Consider the following 22,008-nt stretch of genomic DNA (forward strand, 5'->3'; position numbering starts at 1 on the left):
ACTTTCCTGTACATCCTTTCCTGCCTTTTGATACAAACACACAGATATAATTTCCTTAGTCTGTGGGCCGTCCCTGTAAAACATCCATTCAGTTCCTTTAGTCCATGACTTTGGGCTCCACCTGTCCCTGCAGTCCTCCAGTGCAGCAGTGCTGGTGTGCAGTACTGGGCTGTGGCCTCATGAAGCCACTTCTGGGTCTGTCCTTGCTGTGCTTTGCCTCTTTCCACCAAAAAACCTTCATTCACCTGGGTCATTTTTATAGCAACACCATTGACAGGGTGTGCAAGTCCACACCTGGATCATGAGCACATCCCCTTGTAGCCCCTCTTCTGTGATGCCCTGAGGTGCCACGGGCCCCTGGAGCACTAATTCACCTTCCCACTGCCAGTGCAGATCCGGCCCCAGCATCCTGACCCACCCCTGGCTGCTCTGCTGTTGTTGAGCCCATGAGCACCTACAAGATGCACTTCCACAACCAGGTTCCCTACCTCAGCAGGGCCATCAGCCACAGCTGAGCAGCCCAGCTGGCTTTATGCCTGTGCTGCCAGAGCCAGCTGCTGCAGCTGTCCCACTGTACACAGTGTGCTGTGTACCCCACAGAGCACTGCCACCGTCCATCAGCCAGTATAAAGGACTGCACACACTGCTCACCCAGCACTAACTACATATCAGTGTGTTACCAACATTCATCTCATCCTAACCCAAAGCACCACAGCAGGGATGAGGAAGAAAATCAAACAAAATTTAGCATTTCCATAGGATGATGACTCAGCTTTTCCTCCAAGGGCACAATTTACTTACCGATAGTATTTGTTAGAAGAATTTCTCTCATCCCCAACACTGCCTTTACCCTGTGAGGAAGGACCTGTCAGCTTGGAAGCAGCCAAATTTGATGCAGTCCTTAAGGCAGGAGAGGCAAGCCAAGGAAAGGGGGAGGAAAAGAAACAGGCCCACCATAAACCCATGAAAAGATGCAGCAAGAAAAAAGCTTTTTACAGAATCACTTTGATAGATCAGCCAAAAAGTTCAGAGACAGACATTTGGAAGCTAAAAGATAAGTAATACTGAGATCCTTTCAGTGCTCCAGCATTTATGTTTATAAAGGATTTTGTTTATAAAGTCAGAAGAAAGTAACATTTAGCTCAAGCACTGATAGCTGTACACACAGCTCAGCCTAAACAGCAGTGAAAGCAGCCAACAAAATGTTCCTTAGCATCCTGATAATGCCAATCACACAAGTCCAGTCATGTTTTATCAACACCTAAAGCCACTGTCACCTTGGTTGGCAGTGCATATTATCAAGCTATTCAATTTTGCCACTTTAAGGGAGGACAGTTAAATGCACCCACAAAGAGCCGTTTAGCATGGCAAAGGAAACAATGAGCTCTGCAATAAAAACATTTTTTGACACAGGGGCAACATATAAAGCTTAGGTTAGTAGCATTGTGATGACTTGAGTTTGAGCCATCAGTGACAAAGAACAACAGATGTAAATTCAGAAGAAAAATATAGAAAATGCACTTGAAGTGAACTTATGAGGGAATTTTACCCAAATCAGCAATAGGTAAAGGAGAAGTCCCCTTTAAGACAAACATTTAGCAATTTAAATAAAAATAATGATTCTGTGAAGCATATTCTTGAGAAAGAAAAAAAAAAAAACAAACAAAAAAAATGGCTCAATAGAAAAAGCAACCAGTGAAATACACAATAGCAAGTGAAAGGTTTGGTTTTCATGACACTTCTTCTCTTATCCCAAGTTTTTCTGCATTCAGCCCAATATTACTGTAGCCACCTTCAGACATTATTTTTCCCCCCAAGTTGGAGAAACAAAGAAGGGAGCTGTCAATGGTTCTGATAGATTACTTCAGAATTTGAAAGTCTGTTGAGGACACAGTACACAAGAGAACATCTAGAATAAGGCAGCTGAGAAGTGGAAATGGGTTGGCAGTGCAAGAGAGGAATTCAGCTAACAAATACCAGTGTGATTTATCTGTCATCCCTTCTTACACAATCAGGCTAATTTTAAAGAAAAACCGTTGAGCCTCAGAAATAAATATGACACACACCCTAACATCCTGAGCTTCCTCAATGGCCAACACAGTGAGAAAAATAAAAATACAATCACAATTTAAATAAAAAACCTCTATGCCTCTGTGTAATTCTAGTTACTGCTAAGCAAACACGTAAGTATGTTGACTGTCTGTAGAATCAAAGTCTCCTGGCACTATTTTTAAGAAGAAAAATTATTCACCTATGTGTCAGGAATTACTCTTAAGAGTATTTCTGCTTTTTATTTTTATGTGCTCCAACAGTGATTCACCTACCATGGGAAGGATGCTGATGCTGAACAAACCAACCAGTAAAACTACTTCTCAAAACAGTGAGCAGTAAAAATCAACCAGGCAACTTCCACTTATTTCACATAACAATCCTAGGCAACACTTTTAAAACTGGCACCATATACACAGAAAAAATTAAACTACCTTCCACTTAAGTAAGGCAGTTACAGTGCTTCCAGTTGTACCATACAAACTTTTGCAGGAAATGACAACAGTGGTTTCCCTGCAACAAACAGCAGCAAACAGCTCTAATATATAAAGAGATTCCACCCTGTCAGAGTTTCTCAGCTCCTTGAATGGCTTGCAAGACATCACTTTATTTATTGGAGATAAATGACACAGCTCACATTGACAAATAACATCTAAACCTACTTCTGAGTGTTACTTGTAAATAGAATGCTTATATGAGTAGAAATTTAATTGCATTTCAGTTAAGAAACATTTATAATGACTGCATCACTTCTCTGTACACTATGGATTTTCACAGGAAGAAAATGCTGTTTCCTAAGTAAAATCATTCCATGAAACAAATAGAGCTATCAACTCTGTTTTATATCTGCATATTCAGGCCAAATCTCTGCCTCAGTGATTCATAAATCCAGATCTTCAGGTTCCTGTGCCTCTTTTCATGGCTAAAATGGCTTTTCAAACAAGAGTGGACTTCCCTCTAAGTATCTTTTGCGCAAGGCTCTGCTCCTATGTTTCTGCCTCTACTCGTGAGCTCTTTGGTTTCAGCTCCTAACAAGGTTCAAGAACATCCAGCATTTATCAAAAAAACAAAGCACCTTGTTCTTCACTATTCATTTTCTGTTAATAACTTAATAACATATGGTGGAAGATGGCCATAACTTATTAAAGATCCACTGACACTATTTTTCATAATCAAGTACATCACAAAAATATTTCACCACAGAAATGTTTCAATGAAAAAAGCTTTTTTTCCAAAAGTATTTTAACCAATGCACAACTTTTAAAACAACACTAAGTTTTCAAGCCATTATTTCTCACAATACTCTCCATAGCACAATTAAGGGAATGTCAATAGAGGTTTTTATATGAGATTATAGAAAGAACTCTATTTGTAGTACCTGATTCGGAGGCTTGACTTGGCCAACTCACTGTGTTCAATCTCAGCCTTTTTCATATTAAATATCTTTTTAATCGCATTTGCATCCTGTCAATTAAAAGATTTTTTGTTTAAAGTTGAAAGTGAATAATATTGTAACCAATACATCGAACTATCTTAAAAAAAAAAAAAAAAAAAAAAAAAAAAAAAGGTGTTTTTACATTTAGACAAAAAACAATTTTGCATGAGAAAGAGAAATGAAGCATGGAACAAAGTCTGCCTGAAATACACCCACACAGTATTTTTACAGTGGCCTGAAAAAACTGAATAGAAGACCTGAGCAGCTTCAAGCTGAGTTTTTGTCATTTTTGTACCCCAATTCTACTAAAAGCAATATAAAAAAGAAAACCCCACTAAAAGCTGTTAAAAAAAATGCAAACAGGGTCTTGAGAGCTTTATGCTCAAGACTTACTTAAGGATCAATCAGCACAGAAAGTAGTTAAGAAAATCTGAACTCAAATCACACTATGAACAAATGAAACTAACCTTGAATACTTGGGATCCAGGCTCATTGTAGGTTTTAGCATTCTTTGCCAGAAGATCTATGTCCTTGGCCATGGCATGAATGCTTTTATAAGTTCCATTCTATACAACAAGAAGCAGAACTGGTTAAAGTGGCAACCTTCAGACAGCATGAGAACTAAGCCAATCGTGAAAAGCAAAGGAATTCATATTCAATAAAGGGAATGTTCATAGCAGAACAACTTATTTGTAAGGATAACAGATAAGTATCTGGAAAAAGTAACCAGACACAGACAGTAACATACATATATGCTAAGTCTTTATAAAGCTCATGAATGCTAAGATTTAAAAAAAAACACTTAACAGATCATACTACCTTCATTTTGAAGAGTTCTGACAAAATGCTGTTTTAACTTTACTCTCTAGTTCAATCAGTCTATGTTCCATCCCTCTCTACTACACAAAATGCTAGAATTACAGAACAGTATTTCAGATTACTGGAGAAGTAAGATGAAAAAAGCATCAGTACAAAACATCTATTTATAGCACTAGAACAGAAGTAGGTGATGATAATGCACAAGCAAGCCTCAGTACTCCAATGTTTTACATGAGCAGCACTTGCCAAGGAACTGCTTTAAGCCATTAAACATCAAGGAGCCTGAGATACTCTGGCTCAAAGCCAGCACTCCACAGCTCACAATGCTTGATCTTCCACACAGCTACTTCTGCAGCACTAACCCAGCACAGAACACTGAATCACCACAGTGTGCAGGTTCTTTAACAGCAGGGGGAAAACACATTGCCTTTCCTGCCACTGTGAGTCCTGACTTCTAACAATTCTGGAATGCTTACTGTTAAAAAAGGCTGTTCCCTAACACATTAATATGTTCATACCTGTATCCTTTGGGCAATAGTTTTAAGATCTATGGGTTCCTTTATTATTGCATAATAATCTGGATATTGCTGGAAAACAGAAATAATTTATGTATTACTATAAACAGTCACAAAGCTTTTGTTCTAACAGCTCACAAAACAAGCCATTTCAGAATATTTATTCTTCTGGTTAAAACTTTCACTACAAAAACAGAACACTACTGTTCTGAAACAGCAGTAAAAACAGGTAGAGTTTGCTGCTGATGAGGCAGAACAGAGAACTGCCCCCTGAGCGTGGCCATCACAGCCTGGAACATCAGTTATGGAAATGTCCAGGCTTCCAACTTAGAACACAACCTACATTATTAAAATACTCACCACTTTAGAAGGAAGTTTCTGAAAGAGCTCACTTATGAGGCGTCCTGAGGGGTTTGTGGCAACAGCTATAGCTTCAAGAAGCTGTTCCAGAATTTCCTTCAGGTAACCTGGAGATGACTAATGTAGGAAACAAAAATCACAAAAAGTTTTAATAGCAGCCAGAGAGGAGAGCTTCAAGTTGCACTGAAATACAGGAATTTACACTTCAAAGGCAGAAAAAAATCAGCTACAAAATACAGATGCAATTTTTGAAGACAACATCGTTTATGTAGCTAAAGGTATACTAGAAACTCCAATTTCAGCTTTACACTGCAGACTGAGAGATACACATCACAGTTACTGAAAATGTGCATCTCAACACCACAAAAACCAGGCTAGCCCAAATTTCCTCTCATAACACTCCAGGAACAGCTGCACTGACTGAATGGGGCACTTGCTGATAACTGATGATATTAGACATGAATCTTGCTTGCAATACACCTCAGTGTTGGCATTAATTCAAGCACACTTCCTATTATTCCAACTAAACCAGAACCATGCTTTTACCCATATCAGAAACCCTCACAGCTTTTTTTTTTTTTTTTTTTGCTAGGCAAAAGTAAACCACATACAATGTCATGAAGTGATTAACTAACAAACTTGCATAAGAAGTACCCTTTGGGGCATAACTTAACAATGAAAATATTACTCAATGATTTTTCACCCTCTCAGAGTCAGCTGCCATCAAGTTACAGCCTCCCCTTTCTGCAGGTGTCATGCCCACACTTACTAATTCAGAATTTGCTTGATTGTCATGTCCTTCCTCATCATCATCATCATCCTCAGCATCACCTTTCTGAACGAATTCATTTTTTGTGCGCAAATACAGCTCCCATAGTTTGCAGGCAGCTTTATACTCAGGAGAATCTGGCTGTAAAAACAAATCAAACATTCCAGTCAAAATTCAGGGCATTCTCATCTGAGGGGAATTTATAAGTTATTAGCTGAAAGGTATTAAACACATTAAATCAGTAATAGAAAATGTAATCTGTATCACTCGAAAGCATCCAAGTCTTTCAGAAAACTTAGCAATAAAATCAGCTGGGTTGAGGCTTGGACAAGACAATTAGATTAATCTGGAGAAAACACTTGGTTTTGCTGAAGTACAACACCAGCATTTAAAACAGACTAAATTTCAGTATCCCAGAAATCTGATTTAAGCCAATACTGCCATTATTGCATGGCACTTGACAATTAACTTCTATAAAAGAATGCAAATAAATGTCTTTGAAAGAACTGCAATGGTTTACACTCAGCATTAACTGGAAAATTCCAAAGATCCTGACAACATGCTACTGCCTGGGTACACCTCTAGATACATATTTTAGAAGAGGTAGAAGCGTTAGTTAGAAAATTAACTTCTATAAATACAGAGCTGATAGTGGCAGACAAGCATGTGCATATTAACATTGCCCAGAACAAAGACAGCTTTACCACCCATGTATTTTTCCTTCCCTTTCCTCTGTCATTTAGGCTCTATTTCAGGTAATCCTGCTGATAATGTCACCTTATTACTGCTGATTGCACCCTTATTTCACTCTCTCAACCTCTGAGAGCTTGTAATACAAATGAGAAACCAACATGAGAACTGCTCTTAATCTTGCCTTATTAGGCTTAAATATTCTCAGCACATTAGACCAGGTGTTGCTTATGAAGAGCAGATTTTTAAGGGTGTCCTGTTCCCCAAATCTGCTTCCTTCTGTATTAGTGCAAGATGCTCAGGATGAGAGACTTGACTAGAAGCACAAAAAACCCCAAAGGCTGCTGTTCTGCTCGAGCACTGCCAATAAAACACCTGCTGGAATAAAGACCTTGGCAATCAATCACTGTCCCTGGTTTGTCCATGCCATGCCAAAAGGTGAAAAGAAGAGGAGGTTAAGTTTGTGTGCCACACCTCCAGCACACAGCTCCATAATTCCCTGGAAATGCCAACATTCCTTCATCCTGGAATAATGGATACCTATTTTTAGTCTAATGCAAGATCTCTATGACACGGTTAAATTTTGAGGCCACAATTCTATAAGAAAGGCAGCACACATTTTGTAAAACTCCAATCATTCTTTCCTGCCATCAAGTCCTTTTCCTTCACATAAACCCCATTAATGTTGGGACCTTCACACTGAGTGCCTTGCAAAGCTCCAGGAGTACAAAATGGATTTGGAAATCTTTGTACTTTTCCTCCTGGAAGCAGAATGTGCAAATGCATTAACCCATAAATCTGATGGTTTTCAAGACGCTGCTACACACACACACAAGTTGAACAAACACTGCCTTTCTGAATGTCACCTGGCTACCCCAGCTGGGCTATTCAGAAGGCACCCATCTGAATCATCTCCAAAGTCAAAGATATGTGAAAGGCAATATTAGCAGGTGTAGATTTGCTGTATCATTCACCACATACAATTTCACTGCTTTATGGATCCAACATAGTCTTTCATTAAACAAGATTAATCCAATTTTTCTCCATTTCCTTATGAAAACTGCAATAAAACCCATTAACATCCACAGTAAAACACACACTCAGTTCGGGGGAATTACCAAGGGGGCTGTCTAGATGACATTGCATTCATATCTATCACCACTAACCATGACAGTCAGTGTGCCTTTTTCTCATTTTATTAAATGGCAAATGAAAGAGAAAGATTCAACACTCCTACCATAAGTTTGTTGTTAGCATAAATATATCCTTCTGGGAGGGAAAAAAAATTTCTCCATTTCAAAAGGTTACATAGATGGTGTAAATGAGAAGGCTTTGACAGAGGAATATTTTTCTCAGTTTATATCTCCATTTTTGCTTTTGATCTCTTTCGGAAAACTACATGAAGATCATCCCCACATTTTACAATTTTCCACAGAACAATTGCCATTGTAGCCATCTTAAAAAGATTCAGTCAACACTACAGAAATATATGCAAATAACTGCAACATGTGCTGTTCTCTAACCAATAATATTTCAGGCGAAACTGAAGAGGTTTTGGCCAAACCAAGGAAGAATTTGAACATCTCTACTCCTTTTACAATGGATTTGAGCCTTTACATGTAGTTTACTCACCTTATAGTAAGCCTTTGCATTGTTAAAGAGAAGCTGGAAATCAGCAGTGAGCACATTCACATCATCATATTCCTCCATCTTCAGCTTTTGTTGGATTTTCATTAAATCAATTGGCTGAGAAACCACTTCATAATAATCTGGCTGATTTCTGTTGCAATGACAAAAACAGGCATCAAATTCCAAGCAGTAAAATCCAAACCACAGCACTAAAGCTTGTGCATGTTTATTACTAAATAAACCAAAGAAAGTTCCAATACATTTGTTACAGCTAAAAGATCTGGACAGTGTTCTATCTGTCAGATCACTTCATGTATGTTCTGTTACTGTCCTCAGTTTTCTGAGTTTAAGACAAAATCCAGCCTCTTACTCAGCTACCGCATTTTCAAGGGTCACTTCCATTACCCTTCCCAAGCTGTGTCCTTATTATTACATCCCACCACTTATACTGAGTATCTCATAATCAAAGGCACAGATGTTTTAGGCAAGTGTCACAAGAAACATTTTAAATTAAGTCAGTGTATCCTTGTTTTTCCCGTGAAAAAGAGCACCAATGTAAGCATGCCCCCTTGAATAATTACATTAAACAGTTGTATCAAACACTGATGTGAAACAACGACAAATGTAGCTCAGATTTTTCACAAATTTTTGCTAAAGTATTTATCAATTTCCACATCTCCCTGATTAAATCTCGGGCTCAAGGTTTAACCAGACCTGTGGCCTTACCTTCTCTTGGGTGCCCTGATGAAGAGCTCACAAAGGAGCCTGCCCTGCTCATCTTTGTAGTCTCTGATGGTGTTGTACAGCTCATGGCAGACAGCAATCTGAAAGGCAAGAACAATGCAATAAGGAAAAGGGAGAGAATCTGAAGGAGGTAACAAAAAAAAGCCTGCTTATAAAGGGAAGGACAAGCTGCCAATCCACAGCATGCCCTAAAGCAGAAGTGAGAAGCAATTGGAGCACCTCACACTTTAGCAGGATACCTGACAAGTGTGCCAGGTACTGGAGGATTTCCATTAATTTTTTGAACACTGGGAGCTTTATTTCAATGCTAATTCTAAGTAAAACACCCAAAATGTAAATTAATTCAGTGCAATTCTTTCCAAGTTGCAGGCATCTACAACAACAACATGGGTTTTTCTGCTCTGCAGTTAATTAACATTAGACTGCTCATACAAAGGCATAGCAGAGGCATTGTACACTTCAGCAATCATTCAGTGCCATTCCCCACTCATTTCTCTGTATTTGCTATGCAGACACAGCTCTAAACTTCCGCACATTGTGATTTCAGCTCATTCTCCAACATCCTTCCATCTGCTAAAATCATCAGCAAAAAGAGAAAAGCAGCAAAAACAAAACAGCAGAGAAAAAGATGGAAGTGGTGAGCCAGAACCAAGTGAAGGCCAGAGCTGGATGAGGTCCTAAACCAAGGCAGGAACAGATTCAGGACCAGTGTACATGTGCTCCACATGATCATTAATTTTACAGTCCAGCACATTCCAGACAGGAATAGAGTACCCCCAAGTAAAAAGGTGCAATCAGTAAGAAGGCACTAACAGGATCTACAGTTGGGAGATTGGAAAGTCTCCTCCTCTTCCTGCTTGGGCCTGGTATATTGGTGGAGTGATGGGCATCATCGAAGTCTCCGCCGCTGACGCTGCTGGAAGGAGAGGTTGCTCTTCGCCTCTTGGAACCCATGGAATCCAACTTCTTCTATAATGAACAGAAACATTCTTAAAGCCCTGGCATTGCATCCAAACCCTCTGCTGAGAGCTACCTGCAGAGCTAGCAAAGCTTCTGATGATACATTGCCAAATGCTACAGGTCAGTTAAGCCATTTCTGTAAACTCCAACTTTGTGGAAATTACCAAGTGTAAATGGAAATCAAAATGTTCCTACAGTTTTATAGTCATCAATGACAGCAAGGCCAGAAAGCCCCAAGCTCACGCTGATGGAGGTGAATTTAGCAGCTCTTTGCAGAATATATTCTCAAATTCTCTACATTTTCATACCCCATCTCATGCAAGACAACTAAGCAAGAACCACTGTTTTCAACAAAAAAAGTTGTACAGAGACACATGCTCAGTTCTGGTGTAAAAACACTTAATTACACATCAAACTAAAAAAAAACCACTAAAAACCAACAAAGAAAAAAACAACAACCAACCAACCAACACAAATTACAAATGAAAATACACAGAATACCTTGTGTTATATTCAAGTGAAAAAAAGGTCTGAATCACTGTAGGATCTCCCACTCCCACATTATGTGGGGGATGAACAGCTCAGCCATGGAGAAGCAGATAAAACCCCCTTCTCTTACAGCCACAGTTTTGCATTTACCAACATAAGCAGTGACAAATGAATAACCACCATCCAACAACTATGGTAATTTATGGAACAAGTTGTTGGCTATTTCCCAACTTCCAGTGACAGCATCAGAAAAGTATCTTTACTGTGGCTATCTCAAAGGCTGAGGACAGCACAGATGCCTCTATCCCAGCCTATCCCCATTTTCCAACCAAATCCAGGAATTTCTTTTAGGAGGCAGTCAGACGACTGACAAGGTACAGCAGCACAACGTAACTGCGTTCAATTCAAGCATTTTTGTTAGAGACAGAGATCACTTCAGGCATGCACATGAGATGAATAAGGTAAGAATAATTAACAAGAAAAAGAAAAGCAAAAGGCCAAGGCAGAGGGATGGAGATACAATCGATAATTTACCAGATTTACCAGAGTAGAACCAGCACCTCGAAAAGCCAATCTCCTCATGGTGTCTGATGGGCAAGCACAGATACTGCGAGAAGGGGACACTCCAGGAGTGGCAAACCAGTAATGGTGTTAGTACAGCCACAACTGGAAGACAAGAAAAAGGAAAGACAGAAGGAAGAAAATTCAGAGTAGGTAGATGAAGAATAAAATCAAAGAATAAAGTGGATAATTACAGTGACAGAGAAAAAAGCAAGAAACAACAGAAGGCAACTTTTTTTAGCCCAGCAGAAACTCTATGAAGTAATTTTGTACACAGGATGCTAGACACTTCTGTCATTGTCACAGTAAAAATACATTTCTCTAACGTTCCTGAATATGCATTACAGATTTCACAGCCACTTGCTAGAGAATGATTCATCAAGCAGAGCAGAAAGTAAACAGAAGTGATACCTGACCTGAGAGTACAAACCAGAATGCTATAAAAGTTACAGAATGCAAAGCAGTACAGTGCTTATAACAATATAATCTTAAGGTCAACAAACACTTAATAAACTCTAAGATAATGCACCTCCATCTCTCTTCACAGTGGATTTTTATGCTCAGAAGCAAGCAAGAAGTATGCAGCCATACACTAAAAAGACACTGTTTCAATTTCTAAGCACTTTCCAAGCCTGATTTTTTCCCAGAAATTCCATGTGAAATAAACAGCACCATTTTATGGCAAAATGTTTGTTTCTGTGTAGTTCTTCCAACTCCTGCCTTCAATCAAGCCCCAGAGAGATTCTTTTCCTGTTCAGCACTCTGGACATTTTCATAACACATGAAAAGACATGCAGAGAAGCTCTGTGGTTTATCAGCAGGCAATTCATTTTGGGAACTGACAACAGCCTCATGCCCTGGCACTGCCTCCAACTTTCATCTGAGGGCTACAGCCTGGAGTGGCTCCACCAGACACGTGCTGGGAAACACGTTCCTTGGTTGTGGAAGAAAGGCAGGAGGGACTACCAGAATCAATAATTCTGCTTCAGTCAGGAACCCAAAAGTACACTCAGTCCAATCCCATCCTGAAATAAGGATTTGGGAACCTCACAACCAGCACATCAGCTGCTCCATGTCTACTGTCTGAGGCACAATGCTGTGGCTTTCAGCCATATTCTGGCACTGCTGTGATCAAGATGTCCTCACCACTCATACACAGCCTCCAAAACACGTTTTTCTCCTTTAACAACCATGCAAAACATGTATCAGTCTGGACAACGCCACACTCACGCAGTGAGAGTGAGCTGATGTAACACTCCCGCTGAAGGCGAGGCATCAAAACACAAACTTCTCCCTAGACTGCCACACTCCTAAACACAGAGAACTCAGTTGTGCACTGAAACACAGTTTGACTGAAGAACCTCTCTCCCAGAGTTTCTTCTGCAATCGCACTGCTGGCTCACGGGTCTCTCAACAGTCACACCAAGAATCTTCACCACTACCAATGCAACACCTCCAATGCAACAGGAGCTTGAGCATCTCCTTGGTAATTGCCCCCACCAGCCATAAAAATGTCACAAAACCACAGCGACAAATGCTTTGACCATTACTAATTCACAGGTATGCTGATATACACAGCGGGGAGAAGGCTGTCTCTCCCAACAGAAGGACCACGAGTGTCACTCCCTCCAACCTCTCCGCACAAACACGTTTTACACACATCGGATATAATATACGTAAAACAAAACACTGCATTCTAGCACACGGTTCACTTTCTGCCTCTAGGCAGAGCAGAGCTAAAAGCCAATAGATACCGCGGGTAGTACTTATTGATATCTAGATCTCCCACGTTTCACCAAAACCACGAAACAGGGTAAATTTAGCAAAGAGAACAAGGCAGGAAAACGCAGCCAGAATTTCCCCCGGTTACCGATCCTACTGAAACCTGCTACGGGATGGGAAGCGGGGGCTGCCAGCAGCCAGGCACTGTAAAGGGCAAAGCTGGCGAAAAAGCGAGAGGAATAGCACATCCATCGTTTTACCAACACCGGGACGAGAAACAAAGATACCCAATATGTAATTTCCCCAAAGAGCCAGAACCCCTGCCCGGGAGGTGAGGCGTTATTCCCGGCGAGAGACAAAGAAACCCCCTTTCCCGGCACCAGGCGGGCAGCTCGGTGTCCCGGGCCCGCCCCGCGCCGCCGCCACAGCGGGCAGGACCCGCCGCTGCCGCCGGGCCCGCCCCGGAGCGGCCGCTGTCACCCGCGGGCCCGGCCCGGCGCCGGGAGCCCGGCGGGAACAGGGCGGGAAGGGCTGAGGCGGGCCAGCGGCCGGGAACCGGGACGGCGACACGGCCTAGGCCCGGGGCAGGTGACAGGGGCAGGCGGCGCTCGGCGCCCCGGGCCCGGCGCGGCGGGGCCGCTGCGCGCTCGGGCGGCGCCGCCACACAAAGGGAGGCAGCGGCCTCCAAGCTCCGGCCCGCGCCCCACCCGCGCCGCTCACCCCGCCGGCTCCGCTCCGCCTCCCGCAGCCGCGGCCGACCCGGGGTGGGTGCGCGGGGTCCGCCCGGCCCGGCCCGTCCCGCCGGTACCGCCCGTCCCGACACCGCCGGTGCCGCCGCCGCCGCTGCCGCAAAGCGCGCCCAGCCCCCAACGCGCCGAGCCCGCGCGACACTCCGGCGGGGCAGCGCCGGCGCGCTTTACGGCAGCGCCCGCCGGCGGGAGCACGTGGCGGCGCCATGAAGCGGCCGAGTGAGCGCCGGGCACCGGGGCGGGCAGCGGGGGAATGGCAGGGGGAGCAGGGCGCGGGCGGCAGCCCGGCACCGGGGGGATGGCCCGGCACCGGGGGGGATGGCAGGGGGAGCAGGGCGCGGGCGGCAGCCTGGCACCGGCGGGATGGCAGGGGGAGCAGGGCGCGGGCGGCAGCCCGGCACCGAGGGATGGCCCGGCACCGGGGGGGTGGTGGCGGCCGCCCGTGACCACACGAGCGGCGGTGATCGAAGAGGCGGGAGTCGGGGACTGGGGCCCGGGGGAACGGCGGTGGCGGGAGCTCGGTGGCGGGGATGTGTGTGTCGGTACACGGCGCTGACGGGCGCGGTGCGTTGCAGAGCTGAGGAAGGCGAGCAAGAGGCTGAGCTGCCACAAGCGCTACAAGATCCAGAAGAAGGTAAGGCCCGGCCGAGCGCGGCCCTCAGCGCGGCGTTTCGCGATTTGGGGGCCGGTACAATGAAGTTTTTTTGCCTTAGAGTGAGGAAGTTTTCTTGTGCTTGTCTTCAGATCAGAGAACATCACCGAAAAGTCAGGAAGGAGGCCAAGAAACGTGGACACAAAAAGCCCAAGAAAGACCCCGGAATTCCCAGCGCTGCGCCGTTTAAGGAAGAGCTGCTGCGGGAAGCGGAGCAAAGAAAGCAAAGGGTAAAGTGCTGTTTGTGGTAAAGAGGACACGAGCTGAGACCATCCCTTTCTTTAAGGAAGCTTTGTGTGCATAAGTGTGCACTCAGAGGTGCACTTCTGGCAGATTGTAGATGGTCCCAGGAGACTCGTGCTTTGCAAAAGTAAAAAAAAAAAAATCCAGCTTTGCACAGTGGGCAGTGATTTGCTCTTTTATTTTTAGTCTTTGTTTCTTCACTGTGTGTGTGAACATGCTGGAAGTGTTGTTTCTAATGCAATCAGAAATCCCTGTACTGGTGGGATACAGAGGTCAAAGTACTAGGAGTTAAATCATGGCATTATGTGATTGCACATAATGGGGATCTGCTGTCTTCAGTGTGGACTGGTGTGACATGGGAGCAGCACCTTTATCAGCTCTGGTGGTGGCTGCAGAGCTGCTGTTTTGGGATCAAGCTAATGGATTGCTGCCTCTGGGTAGGATGCAAAAAGAAGAGTTCCCAGAGTCACTTGCACAGTCAGGACTTCTAACTGAGCTGGCTCAAGAGCTTGGGTCAGGGATGGAGAGAAAGAACATTCTTCCTTACCACCTTCAAAGATGTTTTATCTGGCCTGGGTTTTTCTTTGCAATCAGCTTGAAGAACTGAAACAAAAGCAGAAGCTTAACAGACAGAAAGAACATGAAAAGAAGAGGAAGCTGGAAGCTAAAAAGAATGCAGCCACAATCAAGGAGAAAGCAGAGGGAAAGGTAGGGGTCCTGAATGATTTTGATTCCTTGAACCTGTAGAAGTCATCCTGAAACTGCACCTTCTTAAGCAGCATGTTACGTGGTACATTTTCATGCTGAATATGCACACAAGTATTAGACGCTAATTCTAATTTAATAATTTCCTTTTGTTTTTATTTGCTTTAGGAATCCTCTGGCAAATCTAATGGAAAGACAAAAAAGCTGCTGAATAAAAATTCTAAGAAATCATTCTGCAGGGAGCTCGTGAAGGTGAAATGCTTTAACTATTTTTAGATCATTCAGTGAGAGTCAGCAATGAAACTACTTGTTATTTCCCTTTTTTCGTATTACTGTTTAAAGCACAAAGTTTGTTTGTGATATACCAGAACACTGAAGTAAGGGATTTTACAACAAAAAGTGTTTACAACTATTTTTGTAAGCCACAGCTATACCAGAGTTGTCGTCTGGTCTGTGATGTTTGATTTGATTCTTGTCTTTTTTCTGACCCAGGTGCTTGAGGCCTCAGACGTGGTTCTGGAGGTTTTGGATGCCAGAGATCCAATGGGCTGCCGGTGTCCTCAGCTGGAACAAGCTGTCACTGGCTCTGGAGGAAACAAAAAGCTGCTGTTGGTTCTGAACAAAATTGGTAAGAAACACAGGTTTTCTCAAAGTGTTCCTGGCACTGTGGTTCTGTGGTAGGTGAGCTATGAAGATTTTAAAGGAATCTGAGATTCTATTGAAGACATAAGATCCAACTCTGAGCTCGCTAAAAAGGCTGGAAATTACCACGTTACCAGCAGCTAAATAAAGAAAATAAAATACCAAGATCAACAACAAGAGCAAAGGGAACTTTGTGGTAGAGTAGCCTTTGCAAGGATTGTGGGATTACCCTCACAGAACACCATTCTCTACCATACAAAGTCTTCTAGCAAGACCCAACATTAAAATACAGAGGCCAGAAATGTAATTGTGATGTGTTCTGCTAGGGCAGAAAAAGAAATTCTGTGTGCCCTTCTAGAATGTACCCAGTTTATACTGGAGTTCTCAGCCAAATGTTATTTGTCATGATGAGATTAATTTAAGGAGTGAAATAACTGCTCTTCTTTCCAGATTTAGTGCCAAAGGACAACATAGAGAAATGGTTGAATTATTTGAAGAAGGAGTTTCCAACAGTTGCTTTTAAGTCAGCAACAATGATGAAGGACAAGACTATGGTAAGACCACTGCAGGCTGTCCCATGAGAAAGTTGTGTGTTTGCAGTCATACGTGTTGAAACATCTTTACAGTTCCTGTTCCCCTGGTTTGATTGCACTTCTGTGACTGATGGATGTGCCTTTACACTTTCACTGAGCTTTGCAGTACAGTGGGGGAATTATTACCACTGAAATTACAGTGATGAATAAATTTATGTATCCATATTTTATCTTCATTAATAGCGCCTGACCACAAGGTTTTTTTGCCTTTGAATCCTGTAACAGGAACAGGTGAGGCATGTCACAAAAAGACCTGCACGTGTTGATTTCTCAGAAACGTCTCAGTATTTTGGAAGCAAATGCCTTTTGAAGCTTCTTCAGGAGTATGGCAAGACACAAGCCAAAGCCATTCAGGTTGGGGTAGTAGGTAAGTGTTTGGAGAAACATCAGAAAATTCCTTCTCCTATAGAGCTTTTGGATCCTGTCTTGCAGACTGGGTAAAACTGCTAACACCTGCTATGCTAATGACCTTTCTAGTAATTGTCCTTTGAGCTAAGGCTCTCAGTGTTGTAGTACTTCAGCTGACAGTGATCCATGGTGCACTTCCATGTGTAGCATGGGGATCTGTGGGAGCACAAGGAAGGCAGGATATGTGCTCCACAGGCACTGCCTCCCCCGTGCCTGACAAAAATCCCAGGGAATGTAGCACCATATATCCTACAAGTGTGAGAAATGAGGATACATTCTTTGTCTTACTTCTATAGTGAAGACTTCAGATCCAACTCTGATCTCACACTGATGCTTACTTTAGCAAAGATACCTAGAAGAAACTGTTTTGTTCGATGTTAAAAAGTTTTCTTATTTAACTTACAAGGCTTTATGTGATTTTTTTTTCCCTCAGGTTTCCCTAATGTGGGAAAGAGCAGCATAATCAACAGCCTCAAAGGAAAGCGTGCTTGCAATGTTGGCCTGACAAGAGGTGTTACCAAGTAAGCTCAGTCTAAAAGCTGTTCCTTTCCTTGTTTGTTGTGCTTCAGTCCGTTAGGGGCAAAGCCCACCAGTGTGCAGTGTTAAATGAACATTAAAGTTTGCAAGATGAAAGAAAGATATGTGTGATGCAAGCTCTCTCAGGGGGATACAGTGTATAAACTTGATGTTTTGTTTGTTTCCATTTCTATCCCGCACAAAGCGCATGATGACAAAACCATGAGACTGACTGTATGAAGTACATTCAATCCAACACTGAGCTTTGTGTCTTGCATCCCTCACCATTACTAGTCCTTCACTGATTATCTGCTCACAGTGCATTTCTCTCTGAACAGGTCTATGCAAATTGTGCACCTTGATAAGCAGACAAAGATGCTGGACAGTCCAAGTATAATTGCAGATCCTTCTAACAGTGCCCTGGCTCTGGCCTTGAGAAGTATCGTAGACCCTGAAGGATCAGACTCAGCAGGTGCCCTTGAAGGAGTAAATGCCATAATAACTCACTGCAGTAAGCAGCAGGTGAGCTCCATCTTTTTTCTACATCTTTCACTGTGTCAGACTTCTCTGTAGGTTTCTTAGGCCCAATAATGAAAGTTCATTTTGTGCTACAATCTTACACGAGGCCAGCATGTAATGAGCCCCCGAAGATGTATCAAGTTCTGAGGGTCCAGCAGTTCTCAGAATGTCTTAGAGTAATTGGAAGAGGGCTCCTTAGGTGTGTTTTGTAAAGCAAAAGGTTTTAATTAAAGAGAAAATACAGAAACAAAACGGAAGCCCTGCACAGATGTAGGAAGGCCCCTTACACCTGGCTAAGACACCCCAAAAAGCACTGTGCACCTTCTTAAGTACACAATGATCAAGGAGGGCTCTTTTGGCAAATTGCCAATAGGCACAGCTACGTGTTTTGAGAAATGTTTCCAAAGCCCAATAGGTGTCCCTCTCTTGGCACTGAGAGCACAGACCTTTGTAGCTTGGCTTCCTTACATGTTCAGAGGTAAATCAAAACTCTTTTCCTAATCATTTGCTTGGGTGTGGGAAATGCACTGTAACAATTTTGCTTTAGCTAATTCTGATAGTTTTTGAACTGCTTTCCCTAACCATGCAAAGTGGCAATGCCAAATGTGATCCTTCATCCTTACAAGCAGAAGGCAGAACAGCATGCCACAATCCTGACAGCCAGAGTAAACAACACTGCTTTTAAGACCTCATCACCACACAATCAAAGAGTGAAAAATGATGATTATTTTCTTTGTCTTATGGTTACAGTGAAGACCTCAGATCCAACTCTGATTTCACTCTAGTTTCAAGCAAATTAACCTAAGCCTAATTGCCTTTCAGTTCTGTGTGAAGTGTTTTCACAGACCAGTGTGCTGTCTCTGAACACCCACGAGTCTGGGTGAATGGCAGATGAGTTTGTTGATGAAGTAGGCATTTTGCTTTGTAATGTTTACTCCTACATGTGAGAAAAAACAGCTTTTCACTTACTCTGTCCTCACTGCTTTCCAACTTTATTTGCTCTTTATTCCTAAAACTATGAGAAAGGTGGGCATCTCTTTCTAAATGTGCCATTTTCTTTTACCCTAGGTAATGATGCACTATAACATCCCGGATTTCAGGGACCCTGAAGAGTTTTTATCTTTACTGGCTCAGAAGAGGGGCATGTTGAAAAAGGGAGGTGTTCCTGACATAGAAAATATGGCTAAATTAGTCCTTTGTGACTGGACAGGGTATGTATGCTGTGAACTTTGCTCTATGCTGCTCACCCTCTTCTCACTGTTAATCTAGCACAGCAGAAGCACTGAGTCCAGCAAAGTACTTAAAAAGGAGAGGCTGCTTTTTTCCCTTCCTTTCTCAGATTTTACTTGGGTAAAGAGCTGGATTGTCCAACAGATTTAGGGAATGCCATCCACAGATAATTTTCTAAAGTAGTGAAGGATACATAAGAAGAGTCAAAGCCTGTTGCACTTTACTCCATGGGCTGTTCCTGTAATGGAAATCTGCTTTCCTCTCAAATACCAAGTTCACATTGTCCTCCTCTAGACAGGAAAGGATGTGGCAAACTTTCTATGGAAATTTAGGGTGGTTCCTATATTCTGAGGGTAGGAATAAATGTAACTCAGATTCAGTAATTGACTGTTACTATCTCCCTTGCTCAAGTGGCTCAGCTGCTTTTACAGCTGATGATTTTACAGGTAGTGATCTGTGGTGACGGAGTGCCATTGTGTTTTCCTCTGAGGAGTGGGCTCTCCCCTTAATACTGTTGACAATTTCAGGTCAAATTTTAATATCAATTGAACTGCTGTTAAACAGTTACTAGTTTGAGAGCTTTGTGCTCTGGGTTTTATTTTTAAAATTTTTCAACTGTGTTGTCTTTAGTTGTTTTTTAATGCTGATTTTTATTTTCTCAGAGCCAGAATAAAGTACTACTCACAACCCCCAGGATTTAAGAATCCACCACCCTATCTTACAGAACAAAAAATAGCTGAGATGCAGGAAGGCTTTAATTTAAATAACCTAGAACAAGAAAACAGCAACACTGTTCAAGGTAGGACTGTTCCTGTAATAGACTTCCATTAACCACAGTCACAGATTGGCCTGGGTTGGAAGGAGCCTTAAAGACTATCTTCTTCCAAATCCCCTGCTGTGGGCAGGGCCACCTTTCACTCAGACCAGATTGTTCAGAGCCCCCTCGAGCCTGCCTCAAGCACTTCCAGGGATGGGGCAGCCACAGCTTCTCTGGGAAACTTGTGCCAGGGCCTCACCATCCTCACAGCAAAAACTTTTTTCCTGCCATCTAATCTAAACCCACTTAGGTAAACTTACCTATACTCAAATCCATGTTTTCCAGCTTGCAGTTTTCTGTAGATGCCTCAGGGAAAGCTTTTCTCAGAGAATTGTCCTTGCCTTGGTGGCAGAGCCCTGTGTGGGAGTCCTGTCTATGGCAAGGAGGGGGTAGAACTGTAGTGTCCCCTCTTGGGGGGGCATTATGTCTGTGCTGAAAAACAGGGACTGAACAGACACTCCCTGTGTTTTCTGCAGCTTTAAAGCACCCCAGTCCAGCAAGCAGCATTGCTTTTCAGTCAGCTGGAATGACAAATGGGACAATAGAGGAAGATAAAGTGATAGAGGAAGGATCAGTCCGGGGAAACATGGAAACAAGCAAGGAGGAAGAAGAGGAAGAAGAGGAGGAGGAGGAATTCACAGAAAGTGATGATGATGAAGATAATGTGGAAGAAGAAGAAGATGATGATATCGAAGAGGTAAATGAGGGTTTCATGAGGGTTGGGTTTTTTTCCTGAATTAAGGAAGCAACATTGTTCCAAGTGCCTTGGCCTCAGCAATGAGGCTCAGCAGTACAAGGGGACATCCACACTGTCCCCAGGTTGTGTTAGGTTTCATTTGCATGGGAGATTTCATTAGTGATGTTTAAATAATAACTGACCATTGACTTGTAGGAAAGCCAAGTTCAGGTCACCAGAAAAGCAAAGCCTGGAAAACAACAAAGGACTCCTACAGATTCCAAAGAGCAGAGGGCAGGTGTGTATTCAGAATCCTGGCACAAGGACAGGCTCTGGTACCTCCAGGATTTGCACTGGTTTCACTAACACATGATTTTCTTTTCTCAGGAAATCAACGTTCTAGATCACTGTCCTTCAGCTTAGATAAACCAGCAGATGAAGATGATGCCTATGATTTTAATACAGACTATGTGTGACAAATCAGGTGGGAAAGCACTGTTTGGAGAGTACTACTGGCTTTCAGAACAGTCAGGAGGACTGGGGCTGCAGCAGAAGCTGGAGGAGTGCTGCAGAACCAGAGCTGCTGCAAAGACTCAGTTGTTGCTTTGTCAAATAATGTACATAATAGTGCATCTCCCTTGATAGTTCCAGATTTTATACAGGCCTAGGAAACTGATTGTTATTCAGCTTTGTCATAATGTTTATTTCCTATATTAAAGCCTATTTAAAAATTCCCAATAGACTCACTTAGTCTGTTCATTTTGCCTTATAAAAAGACCTTTCAAGAGGATGAACCCATTGTCTTTGAAAAATAAAGGATAAATGGTTCATTCTAATCACATTCAAACAACTCAATTTCATAGTAAATGTTCATTCCTGCACACAATCCAAGTTTTCTTAGAGAATTAGAAAGATTTTATGTCTAGAGCATGACTTCAGGCAATGACTTTTTGGTACAATTTTCCCAAACTTGAAAAATTTTTCCGTGTAAAGGTTGGCTAGAAAATGCTAGCTAGATACAAGGTACTTTACCCAAACACTATATTATTTTCTGAACCTTCACTGGGAATGGTAAATGAGATTTTATTAGTATTCCATCTCCACTGGGGAACAAGTTGATTGATCTTACAGTGCTCTTGAACAAGAGTGTTGTTTTCTGATGGCACCTGTTACACCTGGCAATAACTGGGAAACAAAAAGCAAAACACGGCCCTGTGCAATAAGGATGTGCTGCTGTGCTCAGCCTATGGCAGAAGTGGAACAGCAAGAGAACTGCCAAGAGGCCCTGCAGCTGCTCAAAGAATTAAATGCTAAGACTACAATTAAGCATTCATTTGCTCATACTAAATATCTCTTGTGCATCTGTTTTCTTCCTATTAACTGAAAAGTATGATTTCTGTTTTCTTTGATAAATAAGTGTTTCCCTCAATGTATGCTGAGGCACAGACTCTCATAGGCAGCTTAAAAAAGGTATCAAGTGCACACATTAAGAGGCAGTTCCTTTAAGCCTGCACAG

At 42.6% G+C, this 22,008-nt stretch overlaps 2 protein-coding genes and 4 non-coding genes across 10 annotated transcripts in view; 5 read left to right on the plus strand and 1 right to left on the minus strand.

The window, feature by feature from the left end:
* PBRM1 (polybromo 1) overlaps positions 1–13,576 on the minus strand; it is a 55,207-nt gene extending 41,631 nt beyond the window's left edge. The window contains exons 1-11 of one of the 4 annotated variants that reach the window (XM_066326837.1): positions 13,463–13,573; positions 10,994–11,125; positions 9,824–9,979; positions 8,993–9,090; positions 8,270–8,417; positions 5,948–6,088; positions 5,179–5,295; positions 4,822–4,890; positions 3,952–4,050; positions 3,428–3,513; positions 802–900 (exon numbers count right to left, since the gene is read on the minus strand). In XM_066326837.1, the coding sequence (XP_066182934.1) occupies positions 802–900; positions 3,428–3,513; positions 3,952–4,050; positions 4,822–4,890; positions 5,179–5,295; positions 5,948–6,088; positions 8,270–8,417; positions 8,993–9,090; positions 9,824–9,979; positions 10,994–11,041 (1,061 nt within the window). In that variant the 5' untranslated portion in view covers positions 11,042–11,125; positions 13,463–13,573. Of the gene's footprint in view, positions 1–801; positions 901–3,427; positions 3,514–3,951; positions 4,051–4,821; positions 4,891–5,178; positions 5,296–5,947; positions 6,089–8,269; positions 8,418–8,992; positions 9,091–9,823; positions 9,980–10,993; positions 11,126–13,462 lie in introns of all 4 variants that reach the window. The other 3 variants (XM_066326834.1, XM_066326835.1, XM_066326836.1) reach the window with 3 other exon arrangements.
* Positions 13,577–13,643: 67 nt separating this feature from the next.
* On the plus strand, positions 13,644–21,230 carry GNL3 (G protein nucleolar 3). Of its 2 annotated transcripts, none has more exons than XM_066326845.1 (15): positions 13,644–13,710; positions 14,067–14,125; positions 14,236–14,373; positions 14,981–15,094; positions 15,260–15,343; positions 15,584–15,719; positions 16,184–16,287; positions 16,552–16,693; positions 17,168–17,255; positions 17,589–17,772; positions 18,838–18,980; positions 19,662–19,798; positions 20,293–20,513; positions 20,709–20,790; positions 20,880–21,230. In XM_066326845.1, exons 1-15 carry the CDS (start codon positions 13,698–13,700, stop codon positions 20,966–20,968), a joined length of 1,734 nt encoding a protein of 577 aa, XP_066182942.1. In that variant the 5' UTR covers positions 13,644–13,697; the 3' UTR covers positions 20,969–21,230. The 2 variants fall into 2 exon arrangements, with proteins under 2 accessions (XP_066182942.1, XP_066182943.1); XM_066326846.1 differs by having other exon boundaries at positions 16,558–16,693.
* LOC136366284 (small nucleolar RNA SNORD19) lies at positions 15,775–15,847 on the plus strand. Its single transcript, XR_010744498.1, has one exon. It is a non-coding gene; the product is annotated as a small nucleolar RNA SNORD19 (small nucleolar RNA).
* Positions 16,994–17,067, plus strand: LOC136366285 (small nucleolar RNA SNORD19). Its single transcript, XR_010744499.1, has one exon. It is a non-coding gene; the product is annotated as a small nucleolar RNA SNORD19 (small nucleolar RNA).
* Positions 17,447–17,522, plus strand: LOC136366288 (small nucleolar RNA SNORD69). Its single transcript, XR_010744501.1, has one exon. It is a non-coding gene; the product is annotated as a small nucleolar RNA SNORD69 (small nucleolar RNA).
* LOC136366286 (small nucleolar RNA SNORD19) lies at positions 18,482–18,556 on the plus strand. Its single transcript, XR_010744500.1, has one exon. It is a non-coding gene; the product is annotated as a small nucleolar RNA SNORD19 (small nucleolar RNA).
* Positions 21,231–22,008: the final 778 nt, after the last annotated feature.

Source organism: Sylvia atricapilla, chromosome 11 (genome assembly GCF_009819655.1).
Source record: "Sylvia atricapilla isolate bSylAtr1 chromosome 11, bSylAtr1.pri, whole genome shotgun sequence".
Taxonomy (NCBI): domain Eukaryota; kingdom Metazoa; phylum Chordata; class Aves; order Passeriformes; family Sylviidae; genus Sylvia; species Sylvia atricapilla.